The 13,131-nt window shown below is 43.7% G+C and overlaps 1 protein-coding gene across 1 annotated transcript; it reads right to left on the bottom strand.

The window, feature by feature from the left end:
- Positions 1–410: 410 nt before the first annotated feature.
- On the bottom strand, positions 411–12,353 carry LOC138870763 (uncharacterized). The gene is made up of 7 exons (XM_070148598.1): positions 11,987–12,353; positions 10,709–11,616; positions 10,265–10,408; positions 9,086–9,622; positions 8,478–8,787; positions 954–1,067; positions 411–502 (listed from the first exon to the last, which is right to left on the bottom strand). The coding sequence occupies exons 1-7, from the start codon at positions 12,351–12,353 to the stop codon at positions 411–413; spliced, it is 2,472 nt and encodes an 823-aa protein (XP_070004699.1).
- Between the last annotated feature and the right edge of the window lie 778 nt (positions 12,354–13,131).

Below are 13,131 nucleotides of genomic sequence, written 5' to 3'. Positions count from 1 at the left end.
TACAGCCTAGCTTCACGGCAAAGCAGCCCGAACTTAAGCTTGTCGCAGGCCTGCAAAGGAAAACCCGATAAGGAAGGGAAGAAGCGAAACACAAAAGGCCTGTGTCAAAACTCCCCACGAAGTGAAGCCGCTGGGCTTCCTCGAAAGCCGATCACACATCTGTTAACCTAGCTCCCACAGCTCTAAAAGAATCAACTCTGGTCGAGGCACGGTCGCTCGGAGTATGCAACCCCAGGTTTCTAGTATCCCTCGAAGTACTATCGACGGAAAAAAAAAAGCGACAACAATGGAGAAACCACCTTTCCAGAACCAAGAACCACGGGCGCAGCAGGCTCAGGCGATACTTCCGCTCCGAAGCCCCGGTCCCGTTTTGCCTTGCTTTGAGCACCATCGCCCTATAAAGGCATCTCTCACTTACTGTTGTCGTTCTTTAGCTCGGAAGCTAGCAACCCTTCCCCTTCTACAAAGGAGCAATGCCTCACCTCAGAAGGCTCTCCGATGCCTGCAACAACAAGATTAATATGCAAAAGGGAAAACGCCTTTCCAAATGAAGGAAGGGAAAGGAAAAAATAACATAACATGCACCATGATGTTTTGCTTCCCATCTACCCCAGGACAAAGCTCTCCAATTGCGCTCATCACAAGTTGAGTGCGTCACCAACCTCCGAACCTAATCCGATAGATTAGGAACGTTGCTCGGTGCCCAGGAAGCTGCTACAGAAAAAGAAAAGAAGGCACGATTACAAAACTAGTCTTTGCCATAAACAAAATAAGAAGGTACAGAATGTACCACTTACGTGTATAGTTCTATTCCTTAGGGAACAACATAAGCTCTACAGGGATAATGTCCGCGGTCCGGACTCGGACGAATTGACTCATTCACTCCCGATCTCCATGTTCCTCATCATCAATAACGAAGGGTGTGGTTGATCGGCATCACAAGGTTAGCATACCTCGATGGTGAAAGGGCCGGTACAACCTAATAAGATGAGTAAGCGTAAGTTCAAGCCCTACCTTCTCTGCAAAAATCTCATCATCAACACTATTCGCCAAAATGACGGGTGGATCTGCACCAAGGTAACCCATACTTTAAATAGAAGTCAAACACAACCCTATCAAGGGGGCCTAGTGTGAAAGGATACATGTATATATTCAAGAATCAATCGGCACGAGCCGTGATGCCCTTATCCGGGGAAAGTATCTGTAACACTACTTCCTCCCCCCATCCGCAGTCTTTTCTCACCAACCCGAGATGCTCTTCTCCTATCAAAGAAGTATTCTTTAAGGTATACTCTCATTGGTCATGAATGCCAGAGGCGGAGTTCTCCCATCTCTATCGGACAGACCCCAATGCGGTAGTCATGGCTATGGCAAAATTAGAGAACTAAAGTAGGAATCTGTGCAAGTACGTTAGTACTGAAGTAATGAAAGGCTTAACGCATAAAAGAAAGGGTAACCACTTAAAATGGTGGGATCTCCAAAAAAATAGAAACAACCCCATATGGAAAAAACAACATCATCGCAAGTCCCGAGGTGGTACCCGACCTCAAGGACCTCCATCAAAGGGAAGTTAGGCTCTAAGAAGCCAACGACATCACCGAAAGTCCCGAGGTGGTACCCGACCTCGAGGACCTCCATCAAAGAGAAGTTAGGTTCTAAGAAGCCTACAACATCGTCACAAGTCCCGAGGTAGTACCCAACCTCGAGGACCTCCATGAAAAAGAAGTTAGGCTCCAAGAAGCTATTGGCATCGTTACAAAACTCAAGAAGGAAATAAGCACTTAAACTCCACCCGTATGCGCTTGGCCCCGGGGTACCGTCTGAGTCCGAGCAAACCCCTTTCCGGGATCTATCTACAACACCTTAAGGCTATCTACGCTAAGTCCAAAGAAAGTTTCAAGGTGGTCCAGGTTTGAACGAACCTCCACTCGGGGACTGCTCTCGAAAGCTCAAAGGCAGTCCCTATCCTCGGACCTCCGAGCAAATTTCTCCTCAAAGATTACCACGGGACCTAAGTGATAAATCACAGTCTCAAGGCTCAAGGTGTTACTTTCATTTAACTCGAAGTAAGGGTCCCGACGACCCGAGTTTATTTGTCCAATCCAGGCTCGATCCAAGGATCGACAAAGGGTTCCACGAGAGGAATCAAAGGTCAGGAAAAATACTCACACCTGGGCTTAATATTGGTAGCAACCGATAGAATCATGCATTCAGAGTCTCCATAAACATAAATAAAAAAGAATATAGCAAACATCGAAGACAAAATTGAATAAACATATTTACATTCATAAATATTTGATTACAAAAGCCCACGAGGTATCCTTACATAAGATTACAAAATCCCACGAGGGGTGCTTACACAGAAACAAAGAAGCAATGGGATACACATATGGTAAAAGCCTAGAGCCTAGCCAATCCTCGAGGGTGCATCCTCAGTGGCAATATCTTCAAAATGCCATCTCCTCGGGAGTCTTATCTCGATCCTCTAGAACAGTATCTTCAAAAGGGAAGGTGAAGAAGAGAAAAGTGGTGGAGGAGAGCAAAGTGACGCAGAAGAAGCAGAAAGGAATGAAGAAGTGGCTGGGTGAAAAATCTGGCTAGTATGGACCTCATCAACATTACTATTGCGAAGTCACCTCTTGAAGACGTTACCCCGGTGCGGGATACAATAGTTAGTAGATAATACCACCTCACTCCATGGAAAGAAAAAGGAGTGAGGCGCCACACCGGGTAGTCGGGGGAGGTGAGCAACAGTGTAGAGTCTGAACAACCCCTTGAGCAGTGGTATAGAGTCCAAATATTTCCCCAAACCAAGAGAAATTGGCCCTCCGCTTCGTCGTCCCGAGCCAATGATGAATACAATAAAAACAACAACAACAAAACGGTGTAATCTCACTTGACAAAAGAAAGTCCAGGAGATAAGTCGTGGCATGGATGATAGAAATGCCGCAGTTTGATCTTGAGGCCATGGGCCTCAAACATGGTGGATGATAATGGATAAGGATGGTAGGAAGAGAGGGATGGATATATATGGGAAGACACTTGAATGAAAGGTTGATCCTAGGAGGCTCCCATTTATAGGAAGGGCGGCAGCATAATCGACGACGCTATTATTGTCTTCAAAAGATGTAACGGCAGGCACATTTAATACGTCCTTGGGAGCTGAACCGATGGCGACGTTATAACTTTGGAGAATGAGAGACTATAATGCATTGAATGATCCTGAAGAAGCAAAACGACGGGACGTTTCGGGTATCATGGAGGCTTGCATCATCAGTATGACATCATCACGGGGAGTTCGAAAAGTTGGTTATCAAAATCATTTCTTGTCGTTCTACTCCAAGAAACGTGGGGACTATCTGTATATTGTGAAATTGGAGGGTCCAATTCCTCGTCATCGAAGCACCTCAGAAGATCATCTCGAAGGCTCGAGGCTACAAGGCTACGGTCGAGTCTCCTCCATTGAGGTTCGTCGATGCTCGACCTTGGGACAATGTTGACCACGGTTATGATAGAAATGGGGAGTTCCCAAGGCATATGGCTAGGGCTGACAAAGTCTAGTGGGCTACTCTAAACCTGAATCAGGGCATCATTTAGCTGCCCCATTTCCATATTTTTGTAATTAATGCATTTTGTACTATATTGGGATTCCCCTCATATATAAAGGGGACCTTTGCCATTTTGTAAGGACATATTGCTTCAGTGGCTCCACACGAAATATACAAGAACATTCTCTCTGCTCTCTAACACATTCCCTTGATATTATTGCTTCTTTATTATCTTTATTCGTGTTCATTATTTATTGCTTATCATTGGCCATAAAGAGCCTTCATTGATTTTGTTATAACTATTAATCATACTCCGATCACCTTCGATAGCTCACAGTCGAGCTCCGGAATCGACCTCGAGACCCCCGAATCGACAAGCTCGAGGCCCGGATTATTAACGTATCGGTTTGGTTACCACCTTTTTCCTTACTCTTATCTCGTTTCTAAACCTCACACATAACATCAACTGCTTAACAACTAGCACAAAAATAGATCACGTATTTTTAGAGTCCCATAATCAAATTTAATTGTTATTACCATTTTTGCGATAAACACCTATGTCTTTCGAATACTTTAGTACTCTCCTTGCCATCTGGGCAATTGTTCTGTGAATAAACCTAAAGGCCAAGGCATTCCCCCCTTTAGGCCTCTTTCCCATACCACAACTTGTAGTCGGAATCCTTTCAATTTTGTAACTGTTGCTACCTTCTATCATGCAGCCCGTATGACTCTGACCTTGTAAGTGCGCCTATTCGACTCTTCTTGCCTTTTTCCTCAAATTTTTAGCTATTATTGAAGTTCTTCGCTCGGTACTTTGTCGAGCTTACAAATATTGCTATATCTTATTTCATAGACCTGGTTATCTATCCACATGATTTTACTGCATCTAGGTATGTCATAATTTATCGTTACTAAGGTTTGCTACCAAACTCCAGGTTACTCTTGTTGTTTATCCTATATGTATAAGTCTATATCCTTTAATGCTTCCTCATTACTGTTCATATTAAGAATAATGGCCCAATCTCATCTCATTTTTTGTAACTTTTGTCCATCCATTGTCGATTTACCTTAATGTTGATGTATCATCTATCACTGATAACTTGATCTCTTATGCAATAATGCTTCTAGGGCTCACATCTCATCATGGAACCTTTGAAGTGATTGTGTTGATCCACCTGTGGGTGATACGATACTATACTTCCATAGTCGTATTTCCTAGCATCCCAATATGATTTACCTTACGTGGGTATTTTAATCCTGTACAATTTATGAAATCATTACTCAATCGAAGGCCCAAATGTTATCCTTCATCTATCACAATTAAACCTTCATTCTACTACCAGGGTAGCATTCCATCTTCTCCAAACCCTACTAGTCTTAGAGTCCTTTGAGTTCATTCAGGCAATATTGAACTTTCTATAACTTAGAGAAACCAGCAGCTCTCTTGTTTTCATGGGCTTAATCCTAAGGTCTTATCCATTCTCATCATCTTCTCACTTGCCCCTTTCTTATACTTACTCATGTCTTCTTAAAACCTTGTCGCTTTACCATATTTTAGCTTGCGACCTACACATATTCATTTATACTACTCGCAACCTTTCTTCAACTTTCTTGCACCATAGATTTCCTTATGTTATTCTGGAATATCAAGAGAGACATCACATCATCTCAAACTCTTCTTTTTCTCTCTTAACTAGACCTCTCGATACCTACAAACCATAGGCTGGAAGATATGCTATTGACAATGCCGCTATCATTCCCGGATATTGAATCCCCACGCTTCTAGCCTTTTATCTGAAGCATGTACTATTCACAACCTTATGCATTTGAGTATCTCGTACGTTGTTCACGTTTACCTTACTTACCTTAAAGTCTCGCTGTCACGCCCCAAAATCGAGGGGCGCGACCGGCGCTCGACCGGGCAGCCCCAGCCAAGCGGACCTAGGTGCCTTTCCTATTCCACGTGTTACCCCGCGTTTCCATTTCCTATTGACCAAGTGAAATAGCCATTTATAAATTTAAACACACTCTTACGAGATTTACATAGCATACATAGTTACTTAGCGTGGTTTATAAGTTATACTTCCAAAAATACATAAGTACATAACCCATATTTCCTATCTACAGAGCCTCTAGGGATACAAAAGAGTGATACAATACTTGCCGGTAACAAGGCTCCGGCTATACCTTACACCATAAACCAAAACAAGACTCCTAAATAAAAAGAGGTATGAGGCACGCAAGGCCCCGGGAGGAAAAGGGCTCACCAATGCTTCTGGCGGAAAGTGAAGGGGAGCTACGGTCGGTAGACTGGAGTACCTGCTATGGATCCACCTACAATCATAACACGAATGTAGCACCCCCGGAAAAAGGGACGTCATCACATTTGAATTGTACTGGTATGTATGAACAAACTTGCCCTAAGTAAACTCAAACCATACACAAGTAACAAGTAGTCATGGAATCAACAATCAAATACACATGAAAGAAAACCATCAAGCCAAACAAGTTACAATCTCTCCATTTCCCCTTCAACATTTTCACATCAATGATTTCACAACTTTCTCATATTTTCATTTCAATAGTGATTTCGATCACTTTTCCACCCTTATTACCTCGGCCACCCTTATTACCTCGGACACCCTTATCACCACAACCCATACCTTATTACTTCGTATTGCGGCGCACAACCCGATCCCACCAAACAATCACAATTCATAAACACAACAACAACAATAACAACAACAATTCTCAAAGAATTTCTATAGCCATCAATACTATTTCCATCATATTCAACAACTCATATGCATTTTATGTCACCGCGATAATTGCCAATACAAGCTATATATGTTCTTACCACAGTTGTTCCAACTGCATCATTTACGATTTCCTTCCATCATTTGTTTCTTAACTCTTACCACATAACACATTCACAATCACACATTTGGTTTATTTCCAATTACGTACACCATTGTATCAGGAGACTTAACCACGATCAATCAAATCATACTAATCACAAGAATTCCACAAATAATCCACGTAGATATCACATACCAAATATTCGTACACCAAACAAAGTGACTTTACAAAGGTCAAAGTTAGCCATACATACCTTTCTTGATCTTTCCTTTAATTACTACGATATTCCGGAAATTCTAGCAACTTCAATCTATTTTGAGACATAACAAAATTTGAACACAAATTAGGAAGATATTCATAATTCTAGCTCATTTGAGAATTTTATCAATTACTAGTTGTGCATCTTGATTTCAAATCTCTTTTACAAGATTCCCTTCATTTCCCAACCCAATCTTTACTTGTTTATATTCAACAATCTTCCCACAAACCTAATTTGTACATGCATGAATAATGAATACTCTCACATCCATGAATCATCTTACTAATTACCCATTTCTAGTTAGATTTCAAAGTTGAAGAATTGGGGAAAAGAAATTCTTACCTCTTTGAAACCTTAGCAACCCTTTGATGCGATTTCAAGGTGTGATTCAAGGAAGAGTAGTGAAAACTTTAGTTTTCCTCTTTCCTCTCTCTAGAATCGCTCTCCCTTCACTCTAGAATGCCAGAAATTTCCCCAAAAATAAAGCTCAATCGAGTTAAATGAAATGGGGTTCGGGTTTTAAAAACCCATTTTTTTGTACTGCCGCGCCGCGTGGGGTGCCGCGAGGCACGGGGCGTCTGTGCAAAATGTGTCTGGAAATGAAATTTTGGACCATACTGGAATTACTACTGGTGCGGCGCGCCAGGCGCCGCATGGGGCGCCGCGGTAGTTCAAATTTCTGCGCTGCTTTGGTAATTTGGTCATAACTTTGTGTAGGAATGTCCGAATGACGAACGGTTTGAAGCGTTGGAAACTAGAATCAAAGACCTTTTATTTGATAGTCTTTTCATCACACAAATCCTTATATAACTGGATATATAATTGTCCAAAGTGAGGTCTTGTGCGCACTCATTTGCAACTTTCGTCTATTATGAAATTTTATAACTTGGCTTAGACTTAGGCCTCTCCTTAGACCCCAAATCACTTCTAATATGAATTATACACTTATTAATATATCCAATTGATATCCATAATATCCTTAATCCTCATTTGTATGCAAGAAAAAATATTTAGCCTACCTTGGCACCGCGAAGTCTTAAATTACTAAGCAAAATTTTCTGGGGCTTTACATTCTCCCCCACTTAAGATCATGCGTCCTCGAATGAGAATCAAGTTTCATTCATTAGTCATCCTTATGTAACTTCTACTTTTCACATTATGAAATATATCATCTGCCCCGAATTTGGCTAACTCCTTAAATTTCAGAAAATTTCGCCAGAGTTTCCTTTGTAACTAGGACTATCCACCTGTCAGAGGGCCCCAGATACATATCCTAACAGCATATACATGTTCCATAGACATAACATAACTTGTTCAACACCAACCATGGCTGCATAGGCAACATACATAATCAAAATGGAATAGTTTAACATAGATCAAGTCAAAAGATAAGAGTTTATAGGAACCAAATGCATGAAAGCTATTATATAACTATTCAAACAAATATGGGTACTTCCTTCTCATTTCTTCCTCGGCTTCCCAAGTGGCTTCCTCAACTTGCTGGTTCCGCCATAATACTTTCACGGATGCAATTTCCTTATTTCTCAGTTTTCGAACTAGCCTATCAAGAATGGCAACTGGGACTTCTTCATATGATAGCTCTTCATTCACCTCAATAGTCTCGACTGGCACGATGGTGGATGGATCCCCTACTACCTTCCTTAACATAGACACATGAAAGACCGGGTGTACCAATGACATCTCGGGTGGCAGCTCGAGTTTGTATGCCACCTGACCAATTCTCTGAATGATTTTGTATGGTCCGACATACCTCGGACTTAATTTTCCCTTCCTTCCAAATCGCATGATACCCTTCATTGGGGAAACTTTCAAGAATACCCAATCGTCTTCTTTGAACTCCAAATCTCTGTGACGCACATCCAAATAGGAATTTTGGTGACTTTGAGCAGTTTTCAACCTTTCTTTAATAAGCTTGACTTTCTCCATGGCCTGATACACGAGGTCCGGCCCTATCAATTCCGCTTCTCCAACCTCAAACCATCCGATGGGAGACCTATATCTCCTACCATACAATGCTTCGAACGATGCCATTTGGATACTAGTATGGAAGCTGTTGTTGTAAGCAAATTCTATGAGCAGCAAATGGTCATCCCAACTACCCTTGAAATCAATAGTACAAGCACGTAACATGTCTTCAAGCATCTGAATAGTCCACTTTATTTTCCCATCGGTTTGTGGATGAAAAGTTGTGCTAAGGTTTACTTGCTTACCCAAGCCTTGCTGAAACTTCTTCCAAAAGTGGGCTGTAAACTGAGCCCCGCGATCTGAAATGATTGAGACTGGAGTGCCATGCAACCTGACTATTTCTTTGATATACAAGCTGAGCATACTGTTCCGCTGTGTCGGTAGATTTAACTGGCAAGAAATGCGCTGATTTCGTGAGTCGATCCACGATCACCCAAATTGAGTCGAATTTGCGCGACAACCCTACCACAAAATCCATGTTAATCATCTCCCATTTCCACATTGGAATTTCTATGCATTGAGCCAATCCACCGGTCCTTTGACGTTCGGCCTTCACTTGTTGACAATTCAGACGTTTCGCCACAAAATCCGCCACATCCCTCTTCATGTTGTTCCACCAATAAATTTCCTTGAGATCATGATACATTTTTGTAGAACCTGGGTGCACGGAATACCTGGAAGTGTGAGCCTCTACCATGATCCTTTCCCGAAGACCGTCGATATCAGGAACACACAGGCGGTCTTGGTACCATAGGGTACCATCATTCATGCCAACGGAAAAAGCTGTGGTCTTGTGTTTATGAATCCTCTCCTTCAGTTGTGCTAACAACGGATCGTTAAATTGCTTCTCTTTCACCTCTGCCACGATCGATGATTCAGCCCCATTCTGTACAATTACTCCTCCTTCATTAGAGTCTGCAAGGCGAACTCCCAAACTGGACAATTGGTGAACCTCCCTGGCTAACGGTCTCTGATATGCCTCCAAATGAGTCAACTTCCCATGGATTTTCGACTAAGAGCGTCTGCCACAACATTAGCCTTCCCCGAGTGATAGAGAATATCAATGTCATAGTCCTTGAGTAATTCTAGCCATCTTCGTTGCCTTAGATTTAACTCCTTATGCTTGAAAATATATTGAAGGCTCTTGTGGTCCGTGAATACATCCACATGGACCCCGTATAGACAATGTCGCCAAATCTTTAGTGCGAACACCACCGCTGCAAGCTCTAAGTCATGAGTTGGATAGTTCTTTTCATGATTCTTGAGTTGCCTAGAAGCATAGGCTATAACCTTTCCATGTTGCATCAGCACACACCCGAGCCCGACTCTCGAAGCATCGCAATACACCACAAATCACTTTGTACCCTCTGGCAGGGCTAATACTGGTGCTGTTGTCAACCTTGATTTCAATTCTTGAAAACTCTTTTCACAAGCATCGGACCATTGGAATTTAGCTGCTTTCTGCGTCAACTTAGTCAAAGGGGAGGCAAGTGGTAGATAATCCCTCCACAAACCTCCGATAATACCCCGCTAAACCCAAGAAGCTACGGATCTCCGTCGGGGTCGTGGGTCTAGGCCAATATTTTACTACTGCAATCTTCTGGGGATCCACCTGAATCCCTTCACTGGAAACAACATGGACCAGAAAGGTAATGGACTCTAACCAAAATTCACATTTTGAAAATTTAGCATACAACTGGTGCTGATAAAGGGTCTGCAGAACTGCCCTGAGGTGATCGGCATGATCCTCTCGGCTCTGCGAATAAACAAGGATGTCATCAATGAAAACAATCACAAAGGAGTCTAGAAATGGCTTGAAGACCCGATTCATAAGATCCATGAAAGCTGCCGGGGCGTTGGTTAGCCCAAAAGACATGACCAAGAATTCAAAGTGACCATAGCGAGTTCTGAAAGTGGTCTTAGGAATATCCTGCTCTCTGATCTTCAATTAGTGATACCCGGACCGTAGATCAATTTTGGAGAAGAACCTTGCACCTTGCAATTGGTCGAACAAATCATTTATCCGAGGCAAAGGATATTTATTCTTGATGGTGACCTTGTTAAGCTGCCGATAATCAATACACATCCAGAGCGACCCATCCTTCTTCCTAACAAAAAGAACTGGAGCACCCCACACACTTGGCCGTATGAATCCCTTTTCTAATAAATCCTTCAGCTGCTCCTTTAACTCCCTTAACTCCGCTGGCGCCATCCTGTATGGTGGAATAGATATTGGTTGCGTATCTGGCAATACATCAATCCTGAAATCAATCTCCCTATCTGGTGGGATCCCTGGAAGCTCGTCCGGAAACACTTCAAGAAACTTATTCACAACTAGCACGGACTCGGGAGCAGACACTTCTGAAGTGGTGTCCGCCACCCAGACCAAATGGTAGATACACCCCTTCATAATCATCTTTGAAGCCTTAAGGTAGGAAATAAACCTACCTTTCGGCACCACACCATTTCCCTTCCACTCAATAACTGACTCATTAGGGAACTCAAGCCTCATGACTCTCGTTCGGCAGTCAAGTTTAACAAAGCACGAATAAAGCCAGTCCATTCCCATAATCACATCAAAATCCACCATTCCAAGCTCAATAAGATCGGTCATTGTAGCATGACCACATATCGTGACAACACAATTCCTATAAACTCGCACGGCTGTGATAGAATCACCAACTGGATTAGATACAGAGAATGGCTCATGAAGCTGTTCGGGTTCTACCCCAAAACTTGAAGCAATGAATGGGGTGAAATAAGACAAAGAGGACCCCGGATCAATAAGAGCATAACAATCAATGACCTGAACATACAAGATACATGTGACAACATCTGGAGAAGCCTCTGCACTCTGGCGACCACTCAAAGCGTAAAATAAGCAAGGTCCACTTCTACCACGAGCTCCACCCCTAATTGCACCACGCCCTGCTGGAGCTGGAGGGCGCGCGGATGATGTAGCAGCTGAAGAACAGGATGGCTAAGCAAATCCCCTACCCATGCCCTGTCTAGGCGCATGACAGTCCCGCTGGATATGACCTCTCACCCCGCATCTAGAACACACCGGGATATCCAAATAACAAGCCTCCATATGGAATCTCCCACACTTGGGGCATAGAGCTTCCCCCCTGCTGCTGTGATCCCCCTCTTGGACGACCGGGCTGATGGGGTCTCCTGCTATCTGAACCTGGTCTCAAGTGACTGCTCTATTGATAACTGTGCACAGATGGCGGTGCGCTCGCTGAAGACTGAGCATATGACTGGGATGGCCCTGATGGCCCCCTTCTCTGAATTGGTCTCCCTGAGTGACCCACTGATCAGGCCTTGCTGTTACTCTCCCTTTCTGCCCGTATTTTCAACTTCCTAGCCTTTGTGGCCTGAGCGAATCCCACAATCTTCCCATAATTCATATCTGAGTGTAAGGCCGCTGTAGCAGCCTCGTTCACCACCAAGGGACTAAGACCCTGAACAAATTGCCGAACTCGATCACCCATGGTCGACACTAACTGGGGAGCATACTTGGACAATATCACAAACTCTATGTGGTACTCCCAAACACTCATACTGCCCTGCTTGAGGACCTCAAACTTAGTGGCACGGGCCGCCATTGTCTCGGCAGGCAAGAAGTGGTCCATGAATGCATCTACAAACTCATCCCATCTAGCTGGAGGTCTTTCCTCCCCACGGGAATCCTCCCACATCTCGAACCATGAATACGCTGCTCCCCTCAACCTGTATGAAGCCAACTCAATCCCTCCGTCTCTGTAGCCTTCATCACTCGAAGGGTCTTATACATTTTATCAAGGAAATCCTGCGGATCGGCCTCTGGGTCTGTGCCTGTGAACTCTGGAGGGGCCAACCGCAGAAACTGGTTGACTCTAGAGCTGGCGGAATCTCCCTGTCCGCTGGAGGACGTATGGGCATCATGGGATCTCTAGGCCTGAGCGGCCACTAACTGGGTCAACATATGGATGGCTCCTCTAAGGTCCCCATCAGAAACCCCGGGACCGAAAGCTGGAACTGTATCAGGATCTGGAATATCAGCGGGAGGGATGGTAGCACCCTCTGCCGCAGCTGGAACAAGAATACTTCGATCTGGAATAAATGGGCCAGGCAGATTCAAGACCGCGAGTCACTCTCACCCACGACATCAGGTACATGATTCATAGCCACACTTGGGGTAGCATTGGCCCCGAGGCCGAGTCTAGCTCTCTTCTTAGATGCCATTACTGAAAATTTGGAACAGAGCACGAGTTAGAGGTAAATACTTCCACTTTTCACTTCACCGCACGATATAGAGTAACAAAGAAGAAGGTAATTTCCTAAATGCCCATGTAGCCTCCAACTTATAGATGTGGTCGAAAACACACCGATAAGAAGGACTCTACTAGACACGGCTCCGGGACATCCTAGGACCCTTTTAAAACCTGGCTCTGATACCAAGTTTGTCACGCCCCAAAACCGAGGGGCGCGACCGGT

The sequence above is a fragment of the Nicotiana sylvestris genome, chromosome 6 (genome assembly GCF_000393655.2).
Source record: "Nicotiana sylvestris chromosome 6, ASM39365v2, whole genome shotgun sequence".
Taxonomy (NCBI): domain Eukaryota; kingdom Viridiplantae; phylum Streptophyta; class Magnoliopsida; order Solanales; family Solanaceae; genus Nicotiana; species Nicotiana sylvestris.
Note: the sequence above shows the minus strand (reverse complement) of the source record. Positions and strands in the feature narration are given on the sequence as shown.